Source organism: Anabas testudineus, chromosome 3, assembly GCF_900324465.2.
Source record: "Anabas testudineus chromosome 3, fAnaTes1.2, whole genome shotgun sequence".
NCBI lineage: Eukaryota > Metazoa > Chordata > Actinopteri > Anabantiformes > Anabantidae > Anabas > Anabas testudineus.
In genome coordinates this window covers 26,284,757-26,310,513 of record NC_046612.1, presented here as the reverse complement: position 1 = coordinate 26,310,513, position 25,757 = coordinate 26,284,757, and the positions used below count along the sequence as shown (strand labels likewise).

The 25,757-nt window shown below is 41.4% G+C and overlaps 2 protein-coding genes across 3 annotated transcripts; both read right to left on the bottom strand.

The window, feature by feature from the left end:
* Positions 1-435: 435 nt before the first annotated feature.
* On the bottom strand, positions 436-7,401 carry selenos (selenoprotein S). Of its 2 annotated transcripts, none has more exons than XM_026379124.1 (6): positions 7,094-7,401; positions 5,711-5,830; positions 3,979-4,085; positions 3,776-3,865; positions 1,736-1,808; positions 436-1,009 (listed from the first exon to the last, which is right to left on the bottom strand). In XM_026379124.1, the coding sequence occupies exons 1-6, from the start codon at positions 7,194-7,196 to the stop codon at positions 930-932; spliced, it is 573 nt and encodes a 190-aa protein (XP_026234909.1). In that variant the 5' UTR covers positions 7,197-7,401; the 3' UTR covers positions 436-929. The 2 variants fall into 2 exon arrangements, with proteins under 2 accessions (XP_026234909.1, XP_026234908.1); XM_026379123.1 differs by having other exon boundaries at positions 5,711-5,833; positions 7,094-7,399.
* A 3,682-nt stretch (positions 7,402-11,083) lies between these two features.
* Positions 11,084-18,910, bottom strand: snrpa1 (small nuclear ribonucleoprotein polypeptide A'). The gene is made up of 9 exons (XM_026379138.1): positions 18,713-18,910; positions 15,909-16,056; positions 13,965-14,043; positions 13,362-13,408; positions 13,160-13,262; positions 12,764-12,843; positions 12,265-12,340; positions 11,812-11,905; positions 11,084-11,352 (listed from the first exon to the last, which is right to left on the bottom strand). Exons 1-9 carry the CDS (start codon positions 18,792-18,794, stop codon positions 11,198-11,200), a joined length of 864 nt encoding a protein of 287 aa, XP_026234923.1. The 5' UTR covers positions 18,795-18,910; the 3' UTR covers positions 11,084-11,197.
* Between the last annotated feature and the right edge of the window lie 6,847 nt (positions 18,911-25,757).

Sequence of the window (25,757 nt, the reverse complement as noted above, 5' to 3'; positions counted from 1 at the left end):
AAATTGTGTCATTGTTCAAAAACGTCTGGACCAGTTTGTATGTAATTTATGCATGTTTCTGTTCTATGAATGAGCATTTAACATGTACACCATGTGTCAGCTCCTTTACATTGAGAGGAGCCAGCTTAGGTGGCTTGGGCATCTGATTCACATGCCTGTGGGATGCTCTGGACATGTATCACCAGGAGGAGGTACCAGGGAGGACACAGGAAATGTTGGAGGAACTATGTGTCTCAACTGGAGGAGGTGTCTAGGCAGAGGGAAGTCTGGGCATCTCTGCTTAGACTGCTGCCCTTGTGACCTGGTCCCGGATAAGCGGAAGAAAATGGATAGATGGATAGTTATATATCTTGGTCTTAATGAGCCTACCTGGATTAATACAGTTATGGTAAAACATACATAGTGTTAGAAGAAAACTCATTTGGCATTTTAACCCGTTGTATGACCATATGTTTATTTCATACAATAAGTACAGAATACCCTCCTTACATTCTGATGCGTCAAAATGTGTCTAACTATGTAATCAGATTTCTTCTAATTTACCATTGCCCACCAGCTGTAGCTGCTGTAGGAATATCACCTCAAAAGCTAATGTGGCAAAAACTAATTCACCTTAAAATATGTCAAAGAATTAAATTAAAGAAAGAAAATAAATAAACACTGACTGGGAAATTCATCAGCCAAACCTACTGGTTTACGGACCATTTACAGGTATGGCATCATTACAAGCACAATGCACTAACTCCTACCTGACATATTACAGAAGAAGAAAATCAGGATACCAGGTATATGCTATTATGATGCTGAAGTATGCAGAAAAGTTTGTTTGAGGACTTAGGAACATTATGTGCTTATTCATTCAGTCAGTGTGAAAATCAGGGTGTCAGGGGTCAAAGGTCATACAGACCGATGTCTGACTTTCTTTAACCTCATCCACCAGATGATGGTCCTCTCCTGCCAGGTCTCCATGAGCAGGACCCTCCTCCCTGTCCACTCAGAGGATGGTAGTCTGAAAAACACACAGAAGAACAGAATGCAGTCTGCACATACAAATCAAAATAATTTTAAGCCATCCAGCTTTTAATCTCACCTAGAAAGTCCTGTAAAAAAAAAAATCAGCATGCCACAACATCAGACAGGTACAGGTGGGTATCATCGGCACGGCAGTGAAAAGAAACACCATGTTTATGAACAATTTGTCCAGAGGAGAGCATGTACAAGTAAAGGAAAGAAAAAACCCAGGCTGGAAATCAGTTTTCTGCCCTTTTCAAGTATTTGAAAACACTTTTGTCTAAAATCATAGTGTTAAAAGGGAGCTTGGAGATTGGCCTGTAGCTTTCACGTAGTGCTGTATCTAGCTCTTAAGGTTTTTCTTAACAGAGTTAGCAATTTTGAAATGATTTGGGACATTACCAGTAGGCAGGGATTGGTTAAAAATTAAAAAAGAGGATGCAACCAATGAAATAACTAACTAAAAACTTGAGCTGGAATAAGATCAACTAAGATGGCAGAGAGTTTCATGTGATAGAATTTCTAATAACTTAGGACATAAGAGGAAACCGACCTAAGGTACTCTCTCCAGACGGGTGATGAACAGTAGAATGTAGTCGGCATTACTATCAGCTAGGTTATTTTTAAATTTAAAACCTGTGCCAATATTTAACTAACCCCTCTTTAACATTTTCCCCCACTAAATGTCTCAGTTTCAATGAGTCCTGTTCTGTGAAGTACATACCAGCACTGCGAAGTGGCTTCTTATCTGTCTTTGGTTTGAGCACTGTTGTTGATGAACTAGTTTCTTCGGCTGTCTGCAGTGAAAAGAAAAACAAAAATGTTAGTAATATCTAACGTGAACCTTTTATCTATAGAAGTTTTAGACATTGCCTATGACTATATATAACTATAACTTTGTAGCTGTTAACAGCAACATGTGCTAATGTTATGCTAATGTAACCATCTCTCTCGTCTCTCTCCTCTCTCCTCGCTGTCGTCTGTCTCTCTCTCCTCTCTGTCGTCTGTCTCTCTCCTCGCTGTCGTCTGTCTCTCTCTCCTCTCTGTCGTCTGTCTCTCTCCTCTCTGTCGTCTGACTTTCTCCTCTCTGTCGTCTGTCTCTCTCCTCTCTCCTCTCTGTCGCCTGTCTCTCTCTCCTCTCTGTCGTCTGTCTCTCTCCTCTCTGTCGTCTGTCTCTCTCCTCTCTGTCGTCTGTCTCTCTCCTCTCTGTCGTCTGTCTCTCTCCTCTCTGTCGTCTGTCTCTCTCTCCTCTCTGTCGTCTGTCTCTCTCTCCTCTCTGTCGTCTGTCTCTCTCTCCTCTCTGTCGTCTGTCTCTCTCTCCTCTCTGTCGCCTGTCTCTCTCTCCTCTCTGTCGCCTGTCTCTCTCTCCTCTCTGTCGTCTGTCTCTCTCCTCTCTGTCGTCTGTCTCTCTCCTCTCTGTCGTCTGTCTCTCTCTCCTCTCTGTCGTCTGTATCTCTCCTCGCTGTCGTCTGTCTCTCTCTCCTCTCTGTCGTCTGTCTCTCTCTCCTCCCTGTCGTCTGTCTCTCTCTCCTCCCTGTCGTCTGTCTCTCTCTCCTCCCTGTCGTCTGTCTCTCTCTCTTCCCTGTCGTCTGTCTCTCTCTCCTCTCTGTCGTCTGTCTCTCTCCTCTCTGTCGTCTGTATCTCTCCTCTCTGTCGTCTGTCTCTCTCCTCTCTGTCGTCTGTCTCTCTCTCCTCCCTGTCGTCTGTCTCTCTCCTCTCTGTCGTCTGTCTCTCTCCTCTCTGTCGTCTGTCTCTCTCCTCTCTGTCGTCTGTCTCTCTCCTCTCTGTCGTCTGTATCTGTTATCCCCGTCTTTTTTATTAATTCCTTTCCAACCTCGAACTTTCTCTCATCTAATGTTGAGTCGCTAATTTTACCGCCTGTGATCCACAGAATCGATTGGCTAAGTGAAGTCACGTGGGACGGCTTAACCGGCATTCAATTGGTCAATGCGTTCTCGCTTCCACTAAATAACGACCATAAAGATCACAATAGCTGCGCCATTTAAAATTAAGGTGTCCTGCTAGATTTGGAATCAAAACGTTCAGTTTTGTCTGTAGCTCCAGGTCCGTATGAGACAGCTTCTGGGTCCACACCGCGGTCCGCCTGTTAGTGACACCTGGCCTAGACAGTTAAACTGTTATTTATAATGTTCGATATATATGTGTTATTGTATACAATACTCTTGGAGGGTTTGGGATAACTTTCCTTGTTTTTCATGAAAACATACATGTTTAGTTGAAAACGTGTATGTATCACTTATAGTAATAGTATAGTATAACAGTTTTGTAATGATCAAGTGCTTTTAATTATTAAACCTGCATTAGCAAACAACATGTCATTGGAACATAGGACTAAGGTCTGCTGATAATGGGCCACTGTACGTAACAATGTTACAATGTAACAATCTCTGATGAATCTGATGAGAAAATATGCCGACCCCAAACCTCTGAACAGTAGTGTAGTATAGATAAATGAGCAATTAGAGAGAAACTACTCACATTTTAGTGTACTGTATTGTTAATGTGTTGACAAATCATGGCATCAGAGTGAAACGGGAGCTTACTCTGTCATCACATTCTTTAAAGTGATGAAGATTTGCTGCTATAAATTACCTTGATAACATGTTGTTCAGGGAACAGTTCAGTTTTTTGGAAGCAGTGGAATATTGTATTATATAGACCAGCTTCAAAATTCCTTAATTATTCAATTTAAGTAATTACAGTAAAACACAAAGGATTCCAGATGACTACATTTGAAACTAACCTGAGAAAGTTTTGAACCTCCTTTGTAGCTCTTCCCCTGTTGCATGGTATCCCATACCTCAATTTTCTGCCTCCCCTTCTCTTCTTCTTGCTATTAACAAAATGCATGACTCATTCAGTTTCTGATATCATAAATGAGCATAATTATGCTTTTAAACTTCTTTTATTCTTTTAGACATTCCCCTTTCTAATTCATTTCTGTACCTGTTTCATTTTTTCTTTGAAAGCTGCTGCTTTAACATCTAACTCCTCTTGCATCTTTCTCCGAGCTGCTTCCATGGCCTCTTGTCTTCTTGCCACAGACGAAGCATCTTTATAAAAGAAAAAAAAACAATCATCAAAATCATTCCACATTAATGAGAACAACAAACTACAAGCCAATAGAAAATTAATATCTAACAGTCTAACAGGGATGTCTCTTAGATTCAGTGTGGATTGATACATTTTAATAAAATGGAATTTTATCAGTTCTGTGATACATGAACTGAGATACATGCACATCTAAAAACACTTTCTATGTAAACTGCCTGTAAGTCATCAAACAGATTTTGTATGTCTGAGTTTACCCCCAGCGTGATGATTTGCATCTCTAATCTGGTTCATATGACTGTAAATGCATGTTTTTAACTGAAATTTGTGTGTACTGTAAAGGCAAATCTCCACAAGAGTCTTTGGACAGCCAGTGATGGAAACTTACACTCTAGTCTAACATCCCAAATAAATAAAGACCAACAACTTGCAGCTCAAAATGCTCAACAGAGCATTCTGGGTCGAAGGCTGGGTGTACAATATTCTTTTTTTTTTTTTTTTTACAAAGCCACAGCAGATGGACATGTCCCAGCAGTCACATGTAAGTTTGTTGCTGGAACCAACACAATGAAGAATTCATAACCTCGCAGTAGCTTTAGCTGAACTTTAGAGTATGAGAACTGAAGTTGTTTTTCATATGAACTCTATTATGGGGCAACAGTAGCTCAGGTGGTAGAGCAGTCGTCTACAAACCCCAGGGTGAGTGGTTCTAACCGCAATTTCCCAAAGGGGATCAATAAAGTATTTATTGTTATTAACCCTATTGTAAATACTCTGTTAGTTTTAGTTTAGGGGTGGTGCCTGTTGAGCACACCGGAGTTTGAACAGCGCAAAAAGTAAACTGTAGAAATCAGTGTTTTGTTTTTGTTTTCACATCAAGGCTGTGTCAGTTACCTGACACAAAAGTTTTCAACACACTCAGTCACTTGCTGCGAACCCCTGGGCATTCAGTGTATTTACAGTTCACTTCTGTAAATCTAGGAGTCACTCTCACTCCTCTCTCTATAATGGGGGAGGAAGTAGAGGTTGTATCCCAGTACAAATACCTGGAAGAACAAACTCAACAGCAGTGTATGAAAGAAGCCCAGAGCAGGATGTATTTTCTGAGGAGGCTTGGGTCCTTAAACGTCTGCAGCACCACACTGCGGATGTTCTCTGAGTCTTTGGTGATCAGTATCATCTTCTATGCTGTGGTCTGCTGGTGGAGCAATATGAAGTTGGAATACACTAACAGGCTGAACAAACTGATTAGGAGGGCTGGCTCTGTTCTGGGTGTGGAGCTGGACCCTCTACATGATGTAGCTGAGAGGAAGATGCTGTTCAAACTCCTCTCAATCCTGAACAATCCCTCCCACCCACTACACATGCATACATGTGCTGGCTTAGATACTCTGTGTACTGTATTGTCCTGATGTTATTTAGTTTTTGAGTTGGTGTGGCTGTTTTCTGGTTGTGGTTCTTTTTCATTCCGACTGAGCCAAGAGCAGCTGAATCTTGAATCATTACACAGAGCAATGTTGCCTCTTTTTTTAAATCAAGTCTGCCCAAAGTCTGACTTACTGATCTGAACTCTGTTAAAACTTGAATCAGATAAATAAACAGATACTTGGAAGGTGCTGGTGCTGACCTTGCATTATTTTGGGGGCTGTGCTCTGGCTGGATCTCCTCTTGCTAAGGTACTGGATGAGCAGGTAGACAAGCACAGTCAAAACCAGGAGGTACCACCCATACTGGGACAGGAGCTCTTCTGCTATGGAGGCAGTAACAAACACATCACACTTACTGTTGTAAAGCAACTTCATCAGAGATATGCATGGACATAGGTAAATAGATTTACAATCAACAACAATCCTGACAATGTAGCTAAACTAAATAAATAAACATTTACTTCACCGCCTTCTGTTCATTCACACACCACAGTGTTTATGAGGGTGCAAGTGCTGCTTTTTATCCTGTCCGCTCAGATTTAGTCCTTCTGGTGGAAGAATTCACAAGCACCCTCCCAGTTATACGTTTGCTTCTCTAACCTTTAGCCCACTGCTGGCCTCACCTCTTGTCCCTATTTACACGAATCACTATGTTTATCAAAATGAATAATAATATTTTAATGTGTCACACATTTACTTTAGAAGGCTGTTTTTAGTAAGGCTGTAACCTGCAATAAGGTGTGAGGACGTTGGTGCAAATTATTATATGTATTCACTTTTTTTAAATTATTATTCAAATTTTTCTTTTACCTTTAAAAGCTTGTTAGCAGTTTACAGCACAAGTGTGAATTGAACACAAAATAAGTATATTTTTCTACTTTTAAACAGTCTAGTTTCTCCGGTGTGGAGCTCCCACATTTACATATTTATTTTTATTCCAGCTAAAGGCTCAGTTTGGGAATAGAAGAAATGTGTATTGATTTGTCATAGTAAATGTTCAGAAATCAGGTTTTTGAATGGGGTTCACTCCCTAAATCCGTAGATAAATTAACATCAATGTTATCAACAACCTCAAGTGCAACACTGTTTAAAGTATTTAGTTTTTTGTTTTTCTTCAGTAACTCGCTCGGATCGGTCAGTTAAATGGGAGTAAAGGATCCGAAAGGATACCCCGACATGAAGTGGACTGGCAGGAGGTTTATTTCGGAGGTTCTTCTCCTACCACTTCACTGTAGTTAGCCCGTTCTTAGATGACGAAGCGTTATGTGGAAGTGAGACTGCATACCCGGAACCGCAATCCAACCCAACGCTAGAGATAGCTAGATAGCTGTCCATCACACTATTACTCACCACTACAGTAGTGTCATGCTGGAAAGACACATGAAGTGTCCAGCTGTGCACTGTAGCTATAACCTTACCTCACGGTACGTGTCAGTGGTAACTCAGTGAAGTTAGCAGCTAATGCAACGACTATAGCTACGTACTAGCATGCTGTCGATGCTAAGAATTAATCGCCATCCCCTTAGGGGTAAGTCAAAGTAGTTAGTTAACTCGTTATAATAATGAATAACATGCCAAGTTACCAAACTCGCTGAAGGAACTGACATCTTGGTTTTCCTGGGGTGCTCTCCTCACTTGATCAGGCACTCCACCTTCATCGACGTCTGGGATCTTTACATCATCCATTTCAGACGAGTCTCTCGTGCTGGACTTAGTCAATTGATCGGCTCACGGGTTTTTAGTGGCGGAAAAGATTCCGTATAATGCCGCTCACATTTATTAGAACCGAAGTAAACGCATGAGATGCGTGAGTGTGACGTTGTTTGGATGTAACGTTAGTACAGCAGGTGGATTTCGTATTCAAACATGGCTCCCGGTCACGGTGCTAAACAAATACTCGCCTGTAGGGTGTATCCGGTATACCGGATTACAAAATGGCGCCCAATGTATTTTTTCTCCCAAGAAACTTTAATGAAACAATAAAAATAGTAAGTTAGTTATTTCCTACGACACCTAGCGGAGGTGTTTACACGTGTAAATGTCGATGACCCTTAAATAACGTCTCAAATGAAATCCAGGACACTCATTTCAAGTTAACTAGAAGAAGCCGAAGCTGCTGGCTAAATCTAATCTTAGTCTAATCTAAATGAACAGCACAAAGAAAAATTGATCTAGAGGACAGTTTACAAAAGGATAAAGTTGAAAAACTGAAAAAAGTTCACAAAGATAAAAAGCCAAAATATATGGCAGAACTGGTTATATATATATATAAGAGTGAATATATAAAGGCTCAGTGGGAACACGGACTGTTAGTAAACAGAGACACACACACACCGTGCTGACAGTTTGAGAAAAAGTTTGGTTTAAAAGAATTTGCCTCCCCACTCTAACCTGTGACCCACTCTGACCTGTAGTCCACTCTAACCTGTAGCCCACTCTAACCTGTAGTCCACTCTAACCTGTAGCCCACTCTAACCTGTAGTCCACTCTAACCTGTAGTCCACTCTAACCTGTAGTCCACTCTAACCTGTAGTCCACTCTAACCTGTAGCCCACTCTAACCTGTAGTCCACTCTAACCTGTAGTCCACTCTAACCTGTAGCCCACTCTAACCTGTAGTCCACTCTAACCTGTAGCCCACTCTAACCTGTAGCCCACTCTAACCTGTAGTCCACTCTAACCTGTAGTCCACTCTAACCTGTAGTCCACTCTAACCTGTAGTCCACTCTAACCTGTAGCCCACTCTAACCTGTAGCCCACTCTAACCTGTAGCCCACTCTAACCTGTAGCCCACTCTAACCTGTAGTCCACTCTAACCTGTAGTCCACTCTAACCTGTAGCCCACTCTAACCTGTAGTCCACTCTAACCTGTAGTCCACTCTAACCTGTAGCCCACTCTAACCTGTAGTCCACTCTAACCTGTAGTCCACTCTAACCTGTAGTCCACTCTAACCTGTAGCCCACTCTAACCTGTAGACCACTCTGACCTGTAGTCCACTCTAACCTGTAGTCCACTCTAACCTGTAGTCCACTCTAACCTGTAGTCCACTCTAACCTGTAGTCCACTCTAACCTGTAGCCCACTCTGACCTGTAGCCCACTCTAACCTGTGATATCACCCACTATAACCTGTAGCCCACTCTAACCTCCAACCAGTTATCATTCAAACCAATGGAGAAGTTGAAAATGGAGCACAAATTCCGTAAAAACTGCCAAAAGTATAAAAGATACAAAGAAACTGACTTAAAGGGAAAAGGTTCAAAGTGTCTCCATCCGTTTAAAGTTTAAATGATATAAGTTGAATATGAAATAAAGTTTTTACGACAAAGTATTAGAGTTGATGATGATGGGAAGTTGAACAATGACTCCCATAGACAGCCATTCACAAAAAACGCAACACCAAAAGTTGACTAAAATAAAAAATTGAAAACATATAAATGTGAAAAATAATAGGACACGTAGACTAAAGTAAACACACGTTTAGAAAGCTGAATGAAGTTTCTACGACAAAGCGCTGAGGACTAGTTAACAACCGAGGAAATGGGTGGAATAATAAAAAAGAGAATTTTTTGAAAATTGAGAATGAGGCAGCTGAGCATGCAGAGGTCGTTCCACCATCTCGGAACCATTAAACTGAAAGGTTTTGCCTGGGATCTTTTGAGATGGGGTGAGGGGACCACAAGATGTTCGCTTGCAGACTGCAGTGGGCAGGAAGGATTGTAGACCTGGATGAGGGAGTTCAGGATGCATGCTGGTAATCCGCTCAGTGATGCTGAAAAGAGAAATGCATGCCCTTCAGACAGAGGAGATGTCTGTAAAGCTCACTTATAGCTAGATCATCAATGATCACCCCCAGGCTTCAAAATAACAACCCATTTTCCTTTTAGAATATGTTCACAAAAAGTAATATTACAGTTAAACCATTTCTTAATAAACTTGAGTTTTCTGTTAACTGAATAACCTAGTTATTCCATGTGTAATATCTATAAGATAGGCTGAGACAGTTTTATTTAGCTATTGCATGTACCAGTGAGAATGCAAGAAATTCAGTTACATTAAAATGAAAGCTGTGTTTGATTGTATCACCTGACATATGTTTAGGCTATACTCCCATCTGAAAGGTAGTTGTAATCAGTCTCATGAAGAATTAATGTTGATATCGATAAAAATAAAGGCATTATTTCTGCCATACACCTACCCTGTCTGGTGCAGATTCTGCATATTTTAGTGTCAAAGTAAAATGAAATCAGGCCTACACTGCTGCTTGTAGTGCAATAAAATTACATTGACTGGCTGCTTAACAGTATTAGTGACACTTGTTCAGTCTATTGCGCAGGGATAGCTTAAGGGGACAGTTAAAACTGAGAAATTATTACCTTGTAAAGTAGAATTCATGGCAGAGCTGCATTATTGGATTGTATAGATCCACCCAATAAAGTGACCACTGGGTTATTTAAAAGCAGGACAGACAACAGACAGATTAATTTGAATAGTATGGTTCTGCAAAGGCAGAGAAGACTATGTGTAAGCCTTAGGCACAGAGAAGGAGCTGTTAGCCTCAAGTACAACACACACCATGCGTTATATGACACCCATACCATTTTTGATAAGGAATTGGAGTACCTGAGCAGAGCAGTAGTCCTTATACTCACCTGGCAATTGTGTTTATGCAAAGAAACTTATAATGGAGGTACAAGGCAAACAAAAAAATCTAATTCAAGAAGAAAACAGTAAAGTGCTAAATAAAGAAATATTGTTTCAGGATGGAACAAGTGTGGGTTTTTTAGATTAAAGTGCATAGGAAGTTCTGAAATAGTTCTGTTTTTAGTAGATTTTTTCAATATTGGAAGTGAGGGTGCTGCTCAACGTGCAGTTTGGTAGGTCGTTCCACCATCGTAGGACCACTGAGCTGAAGAGCTTTTCCTGTGTGATGAAGGTATCACCAGACGCCATTCCCTGGCAGAGCGCAGTGGGCTGGAGGGATTGTAGACCTAGATGAGGGAGTTTAGGCAGGTGCTGTTGAGTTGACTACTCTGTAGGCATCAAACTTGATGCATGCAGCTACAGGAAGCCAGTGTACAGATTTGGCTGATCAAAAATTAGATGTGCTGCTGCAGTTTGAAATATCTGGAGAGGTTTTATAGTGCATGCTGGCAACCCTGTCAGCAGGGCTCTGCAGTAGTCAAGTAGTCCCGTACAATTAATTGAAATGGTTGCATATTTAGAAAGGTAGGGTCTGATCTGTCTGATGTTGAAAGGCACAAATCTGCATGCCCTTGAGACAGAGATGTGTCAGTTATGTTCAGCTGGTCATCAATGATAACCCGCAGGTTTTTTTTTTTGCAAATTTACAGTCTTTAGTGATGGCCCCCACTATGATATGCTTCACTGAAGGTCTAGCTTTGAAGACTAGAACTTCTGTCTTAGAGAGGCTGAGTTGAAGATGGCCTTCTCTCATTTAAGCAGAGATGTTAAGAGTGAGACGTGTAATCAGAAGGTGGCGTTATCTGGTGAAAAACTTGTGTAATTCCTCTGACTCAGAATTTCTGCTGATTTAGTTACGTGGACACACTCAGCAATATAAAAATCTGTTTATTGTATGTCATTTTACAAACAAAAACAAAAAACAAAAATAGCCCTGGTAGGCATTTGTCCAACAAAAATTTAAAACAAAAAATGTAATTGGTGCTCAGGAGCCATTAACTTGTGACTCTTTCTCCATATCTTCATCATCCTCTTCCTCTCTCTCATCCATCTCCTCTCCAGCTACTCCACATGTATCTGCATCCATGTGTGCAGTTTCACCCTCGTCCTCCTCTTCGTCCTCCACCATTGCAGGTGTACCTAATTTCACAAATTAATATGTTTATACATGCAGAACAAAAAGGTTATAAGAGACCTATACAAGAAAACTAGTTAATATTGATCACTATAAAAAGAGCACAGCTGGTGGTGTCCATGTATCTTTCTGATTTCTGATTTGCAGTAAGGGTCACTGCAGTGATTTCATCTTCATAGCTACGTTTGCGTTCCCACACAATAGTGTTTACATTACCTTGCAATAGTTTTTGTATTATCTCTAGTCCATAGTGATCTATTCATTAGTATAGCCCGTGTCAGTATAGCGATACTCCCCACCACCCTCACCCTTTAAGGCTGAGCCAGTAAACAGCAGGACACCAACTTTAAGCTACCTATCACTTTTCAAAAAATCCTATTGTGACTAGGAAATACAAACACGTTTTAAAATGAATCAACCTAGTTGTACAGTATAAGTCGAGATTAGTATTTGAACACACTAACCTTGCCTAAGGTCTCGGCCTGGGATCTGTCCAGCCTGCAGCATCCCTTTCAGCCTTTCCACCTCCGCCAATGAGGAAGCATTAGCAATTGCATTCTGGAATAGAAGCCATTTGTAAACCCAAGCTCACTTAATTCTGGAAGTCTACTGCAAGAGATCTAGTTACTTTAAAGCTTATCTCCACTGTATCACATGACCATTAATTATAGTAAACAAAATGTTCACTTTTTGACCTTGGAAACTAGTTTGAAGAAAAGAAGTTGGTTAAAAATTATACATATTATTGTCAACGTGTGCTGATGAATGGAGTAAAAAACCAAAACATTTCTTCATTTCAAATTACAATTATCATTTACTATCCAATAAAATGTGCAAAAATTAAAGAATGCTGTGGAAGGTGACTGTGGATTTTTTTCAAGAGGGTCAAAAGTTCAGCTCTCAATGCCTAGCCAAACCTTGATAGCTTCCACTTCTGCCTGAGATGGCCCTGTCCTCATCTTCTCAATCTGTGGTGCTGCTCCAGGAGTAAATCTGAAAGAAACAGACATCATTCACACAAGATGGACACACACAGCTTCCCTGACCGCTTTTGGCTCCTGCTTGTTGCTTTTATCTTTAGTCTGGTGGAATACATGCTGAGCTGGACTGAGATTTACATTTCCATGAAATATACATGTAGTTATTTGGCAGGTAACACTGATGTAAGCCTACACAAATTATCACTAACTTGACGCAGTCTCAAATATAAGCTAAAGCTCAGAGCCTAAACAGCAAAGTGTGAAACTGTCCAAATAATTAATCTCAGAACTGTGTGTTGCAAAGTTGTTGTCACATAAAGGCCACCCCACATAGCATTTTGCTCATAAACATACTGTATATGACAGGTGCCGACATTTTTTTCGTTTCAGCTTGAATCCAGTGATTCTGAGGACCTGCTGCCTGTTGTGGACTTACGTTTTTGTTCGCTTGGCAATATCCTTTGCAAGTTGAGCACCTCGTTTGCCCTTGAACATTTTCTCCGCCTCCTGTCGCTCCTATGATGATATCACAGAGTTAAATGACAAACTAAGCTTCCATAAAAGGAAGGCAAAGCCAGGTAAAAAAAAAACCACAATTCACCAGAAGTTCTCTCGTGTTCAACTCCAGGAGAGAAGATACAAGTTTAACTTTTAATTCTTACTGTGGTTTAAAAAAGTGTGTTAATCAACATTTGTGAATACCATCCTACTGTTTTAGCTTTACATGACTGACTTTTCATACCAGACCTACAAATAGTGTAAAGGGTCATTCAAGAACTAACTCTGGTTTGCAAACATTTGCCAAACCTACCTACTGCTTGCTAGCACTTACCTTGAGTTTTACCTTCTGGAAATCAAGCACACGGATCTGAGGAATTTTGTTGATAACATACAGCCTGTAATGCTTCTTGTTTGTCACTGGATTCCTTAACAAGCTGGAAATTGAATGATTGTTACAAGCACACAAGTTACAATTCACTGTTCCACAAGACAGCTCAATATCCAAGAAATATTTCAGTGTTGATTAATCATACCTGAGAAGTGTCAGTGTCTTCACTGAAGCCAGGGGGTCCAAGTCACCCTACACATGAAAAGTAAGAGAAAAATAAATAAATAAAATAAAATAAATAAATATGTAACACCATCACACTGAGAGGGTAATTAGGGAATGAGTTTACATGCACTCAAGAAATCTGGTTACTGGATATCCACGTATACATGCAGCTAATGAGTAATCAGATTTCTCATCTGCCCTAAGCTGATTTAGGAAGCAGATTTTAGCTGTATAGAGGGAAAGAAGACTGCTTCCATACAGCTTTTTTCTTTAATATGTGTTTCAGGAGATGTGATAGATAGTACTGAGAGAGACAGACAGACAGACAGAAGGTTTTTAAACACCGGATGAGAATGTGTAGTCATTAATTTTGAAACTTAAGCTATTTACTATGCACAGTGAGGACAGAATTTAAGAATTGTGACAGACACTACAATAATCTTCACATTACTAAAAACACAGAAGCATATTTGACGAGAGTAAATTAAATTTTGTGGCATTTCAGTAAAAATTCTTTGTATTCATAATTGTTGATAGTGTTTGAATCGTTCTATTACAGTAACCTCTGCTTAAATGTACTCACCAACTCCTGTATGTTGTTGTTTGTGAGGACCAGTTCTGACAAACTCGGCAGAGACCGCTCCAGATTCTCACCCATACGGCTTGGGAAAAACAAAACAAAACAAAACAAAACCTAACGTCACATCTTACAGTTACGACACACACAATCATGCTGTGCTACTTAGGACAAAAATTGTTTAAAACACAAAATCAATGTATTAATTATTCAATTTGAGTAATAGTTTTTTTTAAGAAGATATGAGAATTGAGCAACATGGATCAATTTACACCTGCATCTCAGGCTTCATATTTCAAAATGGGTGAGAAATTCCCCCTAAAATGTTTCAGAATATACATTTTGGGGGGATACTCCTTTCTCCTTTATCCATTCATATGCCACCATTGCATGTCATTAACTTTGTATCTTCTCTCTCCCGTAGTTGTGCTTCCTCTTCTCTGCACTTTTCTGCAGGTATCCTTGGCCTGGAGATGTATATGTCCAGAATCCAGTTGACCTGCCCAGTGTTTTGCTGCTTGTTGTTTTTGTTGCCCCAACCGTCGAGGCAGATGGCTGCTCACTATGAGCCTGGTTCTGCTAGAGCTTTCTTGGTCTAAAAGGATTTTTTCCTCTCCATTGTTGTCTAAAGCTTGCTCAAATGGGATTGTTGGGTTTTCTACATAATCTTTTACACAATTATACTCCTAAATCTAACACTGTAAAGTGCCTTGAGATGACTTCTGTTGCGATTTGGTGCTACATAAATAAAATCAAATTGAACTCAATACTACTTGTGAACTTAGCTGCAAATCTTATCTAGACATGCTCTTACCTGACGTTTTTCGCTGCTCACTTCCAACTTAACACAAACAACTTAAGCATTGCTTTTTGGATTCATTATTTCTTTGTCTCTTTCTCTCTACCCTCTTCTAGTAGACATCACTGTGAGCTAAATACCGTATTTTCCGCACTATAGGGCGCTCCGGATTATAAGGTGCAAACGCTCCATGCTCCCGACTACGGTAGCCGTAATGTTGCAAGACCATTAGCCCCTGCTCCTGAGCAGTAACATTAGCATGTGTGCTGCTAGCAGTAGTACTATGGCGGCAACCTGACTTGGCTCTACCACGACTTGTATGCACAGCGCTATTCTCATTATCATAGGCTTTTCATGTTGTCTGTCAAAACAGGGATGGAATGGGTTCTGTGATAGATATCTTTATGGTAAATGATATGCACTTATATAGCACTTTTCTACTTAACTGGTAATCAATTCACACACACAAGCACATTTTTACACTCCCACTCAATGGCAACTGCTATGCAGCCAACCTGACTCAGGGGGTGGCTGTGTCTCAATAGGTAGAGCAGTTGTCTGCCAATCACAGGATTGGTGGTTCGATTCCTGGCTGCCACGTCACATGCCAAAGTGGTGTCCTTGGGCAAGGTACTGAACCCTAAGTTGCCCCTGATGAGTCAGGTCAGCTGCATAGCAGCTCTGTCATTGGTGTGTGAGTGTGTGTATGATTGTGTGTGTGAATGGGTGAATGAGACGCAGTGTAAAGCGCTTTGAGTACCAGCTAGGTAGAAAAGCGCTATAGAAAGGCAGACCATTTACCATTTACTCACCGGGGGCAACTTTGGGTTCAGTATCTTGCCCGAGGACGAGGAGGAGCCAGGAATCAAACCACCGATCCCATGATTGGTAGACAACTGCTCTACCTCCGGATCCACATCTTTCAATTTACTACAACATGCAGCTTTTGGGAATTAAGCTAGCTGTAACTAGGAACATACCTACTGACTGTAAAGAAATTACCACTTAGTATGAATTCTAGTCAGCCCAAATATATTTTTGAATCTCTGGAAAGCACTGAAATGCCATTTTTTTTTATTTAAGTATGCAACATCAACATTACATTTCTTCATAATGTACTTCCATTTGATTGTGGTGCAGCTATAACATACCAAATCCTGTTGTTGTTCATAAGCAGCGTTTTCAGTCTTTTGAGTAGAGGGAAGCCATCCAGTTTTCGCACTTCATTATCAGAGAAATCAATTGTGTCAAACTGATCCAGAGTGGCTCCAAGATTTTCAAGTACTGGGATTTTATAGCCTGTGAAATGAAAAACAGTAATTTAATTTTTTCTCCATAGATCAATGACTGTCATGTTATATTGGCAATATATAGAGATGTATTTTCATGGATGAACACATGGTATGATAAATATCCAACTGCAAGCTTAGCAACTTTTGAGACCCCCTACAGCTACGTTTTCAGAAAACGCAAACATTTTTTTACTAAATGGTGGTGGACATGCATTACTTAAATTGTGCTCTTAATTTATTATCTGTTGTTTTTGGCACCAGATAAGTGCTTTCAAGTTTAATCTGTAGCCCTCTTGCAGCTCAAATAAAGCCACAAAATCCCTAGCAGTAGGAATACTGCCTCTTCAGTGTACTATGCAAAATGTTAGGCTTTTATACATGTAACTTTTGAACTTTAACATTATTATGGATGATTGTGCTTCCATCATGCGACAGGATGTCCAGGATGTAATGGTAAATGACACTTGACACTTTGCCTATGTGACTCAGATATGACAGAATTTTTCATCTCATACTGTATAAAAGTACAATATCATCTGAGGTAAGAGATCTGTCCACATCTCACACAGCAGTCTTCTGCCTTATGATTGTCTTCAGTCATCAATCTACAGATATTACCAGTTGTTTTGGGATTGTACGCATATATGCGTGCATTTGTCTGAATTAAGCACCAATAAGACTGGACATGGTTGTAATTTTTGACAGGAAGATGTTGTATTTTGTCTGAAACACTGTGTGACTGAATAAAACTTTTTTTTATTATTAAAGTATAGCATCAAGTCAATTAAACCTCTGGAATATTATCTTTTAGTCAGTTTCAGCTGCTTTGGTGTTAATGAAATTAACAACAGGTGCACTAGAGGGGCAACAACACGGCTGGTTAGTGTAGTGGTAACATTACTAGATGGAGGCCACTGACATGTTTTTCCCTCCTCATCTTATCTGTTTTTCACTAGTTTTGCATTTTGCTCATTACTGGTACCAAGGACGACACCTGGACCATACAGAGGTTGCACAGGCATTGCAAGTCCTCCAGGATGGCACATCAATATGTGGGAACTGCCAGAGCCCTACAAAATGACCTTTAGCAGGCCACTGGTTTAAATGTCTCTGTCTTAAAAAGAGAATTGTCTGAGGGCCCAACGTCCTCTGGAGAGCCCTGTGCTCACTGCCAACAGCATTAGCAGGGCTAGACAATGACACCCTAACTGTTGTTAGGTAATGCAATGAAATCCTTGGAGCCACTGTAAGACCCCTATGCCAATACAGTGCGTCCTGGGTTTTTTCTGGTGCAGAACAGGAAAATTTAATTACAGCTAAATGGACTAACCCGGTGTATCATTGTCTTTGAGTTTAGCCCTCTGTAGGTTGGCGATTTTCCTGTCCATCAAATATATGTGGCATCCTTTCATTCCTTACTCATATATGTGTGGACTAAACGTGAAATTAAAGTGTCTTTAATTCATTTGTACATAGATGTCTAGCTAGTTGAGGTTGAGGCTAACACTTGCAGTTCGGGATGTGGTGTGAAATATTGTAACTTTATGTCTCCATAAACATTACTGAGAGCAATAAAGTGTATAAAAGCCTGATATTCAGACATTGTCCAGTAAGCAGAAGATAGAAACTTCCCTAAGGGGATCAATAAAGTATGTTATTATTAAACTACAGTGGCTTTATTTGAGTTGCTAGACTAACAAAAACAAAAGGAATTAAACTGAAAGCATGACATAAGTCATATTAAGCAATATTGTGAAATATGGACAAATATAAAATATAAAAAAAGTGGTGGAAGATCATACGGAACATTTACTTAAGTAAAAATTTATGTGTGGCTTTATTTGTGTAGGAAATATTTAGTAGCAATTACAGAGTAACAAGCAGAATTGTTGCATTCAATACATAAATCTAAGAAAAATATATAATTAATTGAATAACATATAATCGTCGTTGAAAAACGACCTAAAGTATCCGAGTTTACCAAGATCAGCACCGTGGGATACATTTTTTTAAATGTATTTTTAATTTGTCACATGTGGCCTAATAAATCATGTCTGTCTCGATCACCTCATTGGATTATAACATTTTCTTGCCGATTTAAAGCGTCGAAATCGGCAGTTGAGGAAAAGGTTCAGGGAAAATTGACTTTGAATATACAACTACTTTTTCCTCAGATTTTAGTGTTAGACATCTTAGAAACACTCAACACGATCTGAACCCCGCTTACAAATTTGTCAAAATTGTATTTGATGACTAAACGACATCAAGTGAGGCGCTTAACGTGAAGTACATTTACTTAACGTTTAACACTAGCTGATCTGAGCACGTTAAAATACAGAATTTTTTTTTTACATTAACTACATACTTGTCAAACTGCTGAAACATATTCAGTAATATGCTAACAATGTGTTGGTTTCAGACTGTACTTGAACGCCACGCTGCTAGCTAACAGCGACACCGTAAACGAATTATTATATGCCCAACATTAATACATTACATTAAACAATTTCTTTATACCATAAGTACGAAAGCCAATTTGTGATGTTTTGAATGGAGCGGAGCTTCAAACCTACGTAAAGCTTACGTTACCTATAGCATAGCAAGCTAGCAAGCTAGCTAGCGTATCAAACTATGCAGTAGCTTGAGAAGAAAGCCTTACTAACCTCGTAAATCCAATTCTCTGTCTCTCACTGGGTTAGTATATTGAGCAGCCTGCTCAATTAGCTCCGCAGATAGTTTCACCATGTCTGGACCAAGCACTCACTTTACCAACTTGTGCTTTTTGCCGTATAAACTCCTTGGACGTGCGACACTTCACACACGCTGCTAGTCGGAACAATGGTATTTACTGCTGCCGCTGCTTCTTCTTCCCCTAATGTTTATTCGCGGTTGACAAACAGGTAATACATGTATTACTGCCACCTTGCGGTGTACTATAGATCACAATGGTCGTTAATATAATAAGTAGTAATAAATGATATTGTCCAGTACTAAAGTAAAAACTTGAAAATGATCGTATCATACATACAGAAAGCTCCATCTCACATGAAAATAAATTAAAACGAAACTTTTAAGTGACTGTGTAAAATAGTTCCAAAAGTTCAACTCTATTATTTTACAATATGGCTAAATCTAATTCAGAATCAGTTTGGTTGGCCACATATGCCTGTGCATGCAAGGAACTTTGTGCCAGTTTCTAGAGGTTCTCAATAAATACAAACAGATGTGTCAGGAAGATGTGGACAAACAGCAAGCAAGAAAAGGATGACAAAATTTAAAAAACAATAATAGTAAATAATAATAAAAAATATAATACTAATGATAATAATAATAATAGTTTTCAGGTCATTACAGCTGCTAAATAAGAAATAAGAAAATAACCACAACCAGAAAACAATCTAAATCAATACAAATACAAAATAACATCAATACAAAAAGCCCAATAGGAACAAAGCAATAGATAATGATAAATATGACAAAAATACTGATTATGTTGAATGTGACTCCCCCTCCCTCTATTGTGCAAGCAGGAGGTTTAAAGTTTGATGGCAGAAAAGATCTCCAGTGGAGCTCTGTGGAGCACTTGATGTTGATCAGTTTCTGGCTGAACATGCTCCACTGTCCAGCCAACACACTGTAGTGGGTGAAGGAATTGTACAGGATTGAGAGGAGTTTGGACAGCATCCTCCTTACAGCTACAACATGTAGAGGGTCCAGCTCCACAACCAGAACAGAGGCATCCCTTCTGATTAGTTTATTCAGCGTGTTAGTGTCTGCGACCTTCATGTTGCCATCCCAGCAGACCACAGCATAGAAAACAACACTAGCCACCACAGACCTATAGACCATCTGCAGCATGGTGCTGCAGACATTGAAGGACCTGAGCCTCCTTAGAAAATACAGCCAACTTTGGACTAAAAAAATATGACACATTTGACTATATTATGTATTTATAGGTAGGCACGACAGAAAGGTTACATGTAAACAATTAGATAAACGATAATTGAATGTAATATCTAGCTTTAGTAAGCTTTAAGAAGAAGCTACATTTGCTGTGTGATGTTTACATACAGAAACTAAAGTTTTAACACAGAAAGAAATTTTCAGGGATTTCCAATTTTTCCAATGTTTTATTGTGCAGCTTCTAGCTTCCAGCTTCTCTATAAACAGTAAACTACTATATGTACCACTGTATACTACTTGTACATGTATTAGAGTACTGTAGAATCTGGAAGTTGAGTCATGGCAACTAGACTTCTTTATTCTCAGGTAAAAATGTTTCACTACTCATTCAAGTAGCTTCTTCAGTCTGATTGGAGAAGTCTGACTGAATGGATGAGTAGTGAAATGTTTTGACTTCCAGATTCTACAGTACTCTAATACATGTACAAGTAGTATACAGTAGTACATATAGTAGTTTACTGTTTATAGAGAGTACAGTAGGAACAGTAAAATAACAGTATAATGCCAATCACACAGCCAACAGTATTATACTGTAAAGTGTATATTCTGTGCAGCAGGTCATTTTTTACCAGTAATAAACTGTCGTAGATTACAGTAGGTACACAGTAGAATAACAGTTGTATGCTGGCAAATGTAGCTGCCAGTAGTTTACTGTAATTTAACAGGGAAATTTCTTACAGTGTAGGGTTGTAAATTAAATTTACATAAGGTATATGTCTCAGTGTAGGCAGTTGCTGTAAGTGGAAAGACGAGAGAAGGAGGACAGGTAACACATAAACAACAAGCAGCAGACAACCCACAGGACAGGTAGGTCGGGCCGGTCACTGCATACTGAAAACATACTCAGAGGCCGGGGATGCCTGCAAAAAAGTATATAGAGAGGGAGACAGAGAGGAAGAAGCGCAACTACGAGGAAGGGAAGTTACAAAGTTAATTACATGTCATGATGGCATGAGTGAATAAAAAGAATAAAAAGAAATGTATGTGTTAGTTTCTTTGAGTTTTGCCTCTGTCAGTGCATGCTCCCTTCCGCAAAAGAAATTAAAATACTGCCTTATTAATCTCATCGGGGGTCCTGAGAAGTTTGTTACAGAAATTTTCTATCAGAGCCTCAACACCTTAAACTTTGCCATCTTCAGCTCTGCCTCCAGTCTTTTCTTCAGTGCCACTGTCGCCAAACTGTACAGCAGGGGTCTCAAACTCGCAGGATGATAATTTGTGGCCCCCGCCTTCAAATGAAAATTTGATGTTAGTGCGGCCCTCGAGTTTTATATGCTGTGTGCCGAGCGGAACGAACCAACCAATCACGGTGGGGTATATGGGTCTCTGGGCGGGACATCGGCCGGGATTAATCCAATCAGAGAAACATTTCTCAATGAGTGACAGCAGTGTTGCCATGGAGAGTTTTCAGCCTCGTTTCTACAAAGCTCACGCGGACATTCGTCCCAGCGCTGCGTTCACAACACTTAAAAAAAAAACGTTTTTTAAAGTTTCTGCCCAGTGGGACGTCATAAGTCAAAGTGATGCGTTCGCGGCAGGTTAAAAGAAAAGTGAGGAACTCAATGCAGCCTAATGTAGTCTGCAGTCACATAGCGACACCTGTCTATCGACAATAACAGTCCCCGGTAACCCGGACCAATTATAGGGTCGCACCGCTATTTGTGGTTCAATGTTTTTTATTTGCATCGCGCTATTTGCAGCTGAACTTCAAGAAGTCCAAGTACAGGTCCAGACTCACTGATGATCATCTTCAAACCAGACTGAAGGTCTCAGGTGCTTCCTCCCTCAAGACAAATGTGGCTCCACTATCGGAGAGGAAGCGCTGCCAGGTCTGTAGCAGCAAGGAGTAGACAAGAGAAGAACAGTTGATGTTCTTCATGTTCAATTCATGTTCAGAAGAAGGTTAAAGAACTGTTAATACAGACATTTGAATCTGTATACAGCAGATATAGAAGGCTTGGGGTTAGGGTTTCTGCGGCCCCCAGAGAAATTGACTTTGAGTCCCCTGCTATACAGCATTGCTGGTCTCACCACCATCTTAAACACCTTTACTTTCATTCTCTTTAATCACACAACACATGTGACACTTATCTCCACCTGTTCCATCCTGCTTGCACACGCCTCTTCACCTCCTTTTTTACACTCTCCATTGCTCTAAACCATTGACCCCAAGTACTTAGAGTCCTGCACCTTCTTTACTCTGCTCATATGTCACCCTATGTTCTTGCCTCTTCTGGAAGTATTCACTATAAGCATTTCAATCCTTCTCGTGAAGTCTACCACTATCCTGTCCTTCTGCGTTCCTGTCCTAAAAGGACCAAACCTGCCTATCACAATCTGTAAGGATTTCAAGTTTTAAAGGACCTGATTATAATGACACAAACTGAATAGGTAAAGGAGTTCATTGTAAAGAATATTAGATTAATTTATTATACACTGTGAATTTTGACAAGTTGTTACTTATCAAACTCTAGGAAATGATTGCCTTGAAAAAAAGTATATACACAATACAATACGTAGTTTAAGGTTATGTTTAATATTTGTAATGTCTATTAAAACGTTTTTTGCTTTTAAAAGTTGTAATAACTTGAATGTCAGATATACTTAAATTGTTCTTAGTGTTTGCAGCTTAAATTAACTAAGTTAGTTTCACTTAACTAAAATGTTACTCAGCAGATTTTAGGAAACCGATTGCCTTAAAGAAACTAAATAAGCATAAGAAAAAATGTTTAGTGAACAGGACTCTTATTTAAACACAGTGTTCTTGTTATTTCACCAACTCAGCTGAGTATGTGTGTAAAAAAAACAAACAAACAAACCCTAAAATACAATTAGAAGCCGTACCTGTCATCCCTAGTTTTGTAATGTTTGCAGTCATTCTCCATTTCAAAACAAAAACTGTTGTCGTTTCTTAAAACTGGAAGGTTGTCTACACCATCCATTATGATGGTCCTGTGTTATCAGTGCTTTATGGTTTGAGGTACATGGCATTTGGGCCTGGCTGCTGGCTGTCATATAATAGATGATATGTATAACGGTCAGTACCCCAATAGAACCCTCTGTGTGATCTGTGATGACATTTGATTCCTGCAAATAAATCAGAGGGTTGACACAATAAGGTGAAAATTGCCCATGCAAAAACATTGACTTGACAAATCCCTCTTGCAGTGAAACATTTTGCCTTGATGTATGACAATGTATGCTGTTCCTAATTAAACCTGCTCCTTGCAGGTGTTTTGAACATGAGAACATAACAGTTTTGACCACATGAGCAAATGCGAGGAAGGGGGCAACCAACAAAATGTGCAGTGTCTGCGTGAACATTTAGTTCATGTGCGCGTTGCCTGTCCTGACTTTATTTAATGTGTGGATAGGTTTTAAATAAAAAAAAAAAAATACTGTGACGAGCCGCACAGTGAACAACTCTCTTATTTTTATATAAAAGAACAGACGGTGACAACAGGTCTCAGTTCAGCATTCAGTCACCCCAGAATCCCTGTTACATAGTTGAGTAACATAATTTACTCAACTATGTACACTACAAAATAAAAGCACCAATCAAAAGAACCACATAGCACATAACAGCAGCAACAAACACCACAAGAACAATGTGTCCCACCTCTGGGTCGCTACACAGCCCCCCGCTAAGAGGTTTAAGTGTCCCCACTAACCTCAGTCCATGCAACAAAGTCCCTTAAATGATCAGGCCGGCGCCGTTGACGTGCCGGTCTCTCCTGATCCCCACCCCCAGTGTCTGAAAATGTCCCAAGCCCTGTAGTGTCTCTGTCACTGTCACCGGGGATGACAGGTGGAGGATCGTCCTCATCCTCTTCATTATCCCCGGTCGGGGCAAGCGGGTGGTATGGTGCCAGCTGGTCCCAGTGCAGCACCACCCTCCGCCTCCGACCAGGCATCTGAACCCGAAAGACCACCTCCAAGAGCCGTTCCACCACATCCCCCGGCCCCTGCCAGTGGCTGCAGAGCTTCGGTGAGATCCCCCTCTTTCACACCGGGCAATACACCCACACTTTGTCCCGAGGTGCAAATGTGCGCCCCTGGCAGCGAGTGTCATACAATCTTTTCTGTTTGACCCCAGCGTCCTTCTGTGTGCGTCGGGTCAAATCATGCACCAGTCTGAGTCTCTCTCTAAGGCGCCTGTAGTAGTCCATCTCCAGGCCGCCAGCAATCTCGGGTTCTGGCGGTGATCCAAAGTCCAAGTCGACTGGGGTGCGGAGCTCTATGCCAAACATCAGTGCAGCAGGGGTGCACTGGCTGGACTCCTGTACAGCAGTCCGGTATGACCAGAGGACCAGGGGCAGGTGCTGATCCCAATCTCGCTGGTGATGGCTGGTCATGATGGCAAGCTGGGTGGCCAAGGTGCGGTTGAAACGCTCCACCAGCCCGTCGCTCTGTGGGTGAAGTGGAGTGGTCCGTGTTTTCCTCATCCCTATCCTCTGGCACACCTGACTAAACAGCCGGCTCTCAGAGTTACACCCCTGGTCACTGTGGAGCTCCGCAGGAACCCCAAATCTGGTGAACATCTCGTCCACCAGTTTCGGTGCTGATGTGATGGCACTCTGGTCCGGCACCGCATACGCCTCTGGCCACTTAGTGAAATAATCCATTGCAACGAGGACGTAGCGATTACCGGACTCTGTGAGGTGAAACGGCCCTAAAATGTCCACCCCGACCCTCTACATCGGTGCCCCCACCAGGTACTGCTGCAGATGACCCCTGGAGCACTCACAGGGTCCTTTCGGGGCGGTGCAGGTGTCACAGCATTGGACGTGGAGCTCCACATCCTGACGACAGCCAGGCTAGTAGAACCTCTGCCTCAGACGGGGAATTGTTTTGGTGTTGCCGTAGTGTCCAACCCCCGTCGTTCCATGGACCAGTTGGAGGACCTCGGGCTGCAGGGCGCGAGGAACCAGAAGCTGCAGCCTGCCCGATCCCTGGTCTGATGCTCGCCACCGTCGGTACAGCACACCGTCGTGAAGCTCCAAGTTGCCCCACTGGGAATGGAGGATCTTCACCTCAGACTCCTCTGCAGACACTGCTGGCTAGTCTGGATGCCGCTGAGCTTCCAGCCAGCCTCTCACCATTAAGTACAGGATCGGCCCCCTGGTGATGGCGTAACTGTTCCCCAGTGAACAGCTGCTCTGCCTCTCCTAGCCGGGCAGTGGCTGCCTCGGGTCCCCGCTCCCGCTCCTTCTGACGCCGGTAGTGACGGCACTCCTCTGCAGCGCAGGGTTGCCTGGAGAGGGCATCGGCGTTGCTGTGCTGTCGCCCCGGCCAATGTGGGATCTCAAAGTCGTACTTCTGCAACACCTCCAGCCACCTCGCCACCTGACCCTCAGGCTGCCGGAAGTTGAGCAGCCAAGTGAGAGAGGCATGGTCAGTGCGCAGGGTGAACCGGTTGCCAAGCAGGTAGGGTCTGTAGTGTCGCACAGCCAGGACCACAGCCAGCAACTCCTGCCTGGTCACACAGTAGTTGTGCTCTGCTCGGTTCAGACTGCAGCTGTAGAAAGCCACCGCTCTCTCACCTGTCTCTCCCCCCTGGGAGAGGACGGCTCCGACCCCGACATTGCTGGCATCGATGTCGAGGATGAAAGGCTGCTGGGGATCGGGGAGGGCCAGGACCGGAACGTCGACCAAGGCCGCCTTCAGCTGCTGGAAGGCAGTGGTGCAGGTGCTGGACCACTCGAACTGCTTGCCCTTCTCTGTCAGCCGAAGCAGCAGGCTGGC

What these genes read in the sequence shown, in the direction of transcription:
- selenos (XM_026379123.1), bottom strand. Translation starts at nt 7,196, where the DNA reads ATGGATGATGTAAAGATCCCAGACGTCGATGAAGGTGGAGTGCCTGAT. An exon ending in CAGTTCCTTCAGCGAGTTTG is followed by an intron (nt 5,834 to 7,093) that starts GTAACTTGGCAT and finishes CTGCCTCCATAG; the next exon opens with CAGAAGAGCTCCTGTCCCAG. An exon ending in GAAGCCACTTCGCAGTGCTG is followed by an intron (nt 1,010 to 1,735) that starts GTATGTACTTCA and finishes TGTGTTTTTCAG; the next exon opens with ACTACCATCCTCTGAGTGGA.
- snrpa1 (XM_026379138.1), bottom strand. Translation starts at nt 18,794, where the DNA reads ATGGTGAAACTATCTGCGGAGCTAATTGAGCAGGCTGCTCAATATACT. An exon ending in AAGACACTGACACTTCTCAG is followed by an intron (nt 13,263 to 13,361) that starts GTATGATTAATC and finishes TTCAATTTCCAG; the next exon opens with CTTGTTAAGGAATCCAGTGA. An exon ending in ATTGCCAAGCGAACAAAAAC is followed by an intron (nt 12,341 to 12,763) that starts GTAAGTCCACAA and finishes TGTTTCTTTCAG; the next exon opens with ATTTACTCCTGGAGCAGCAC.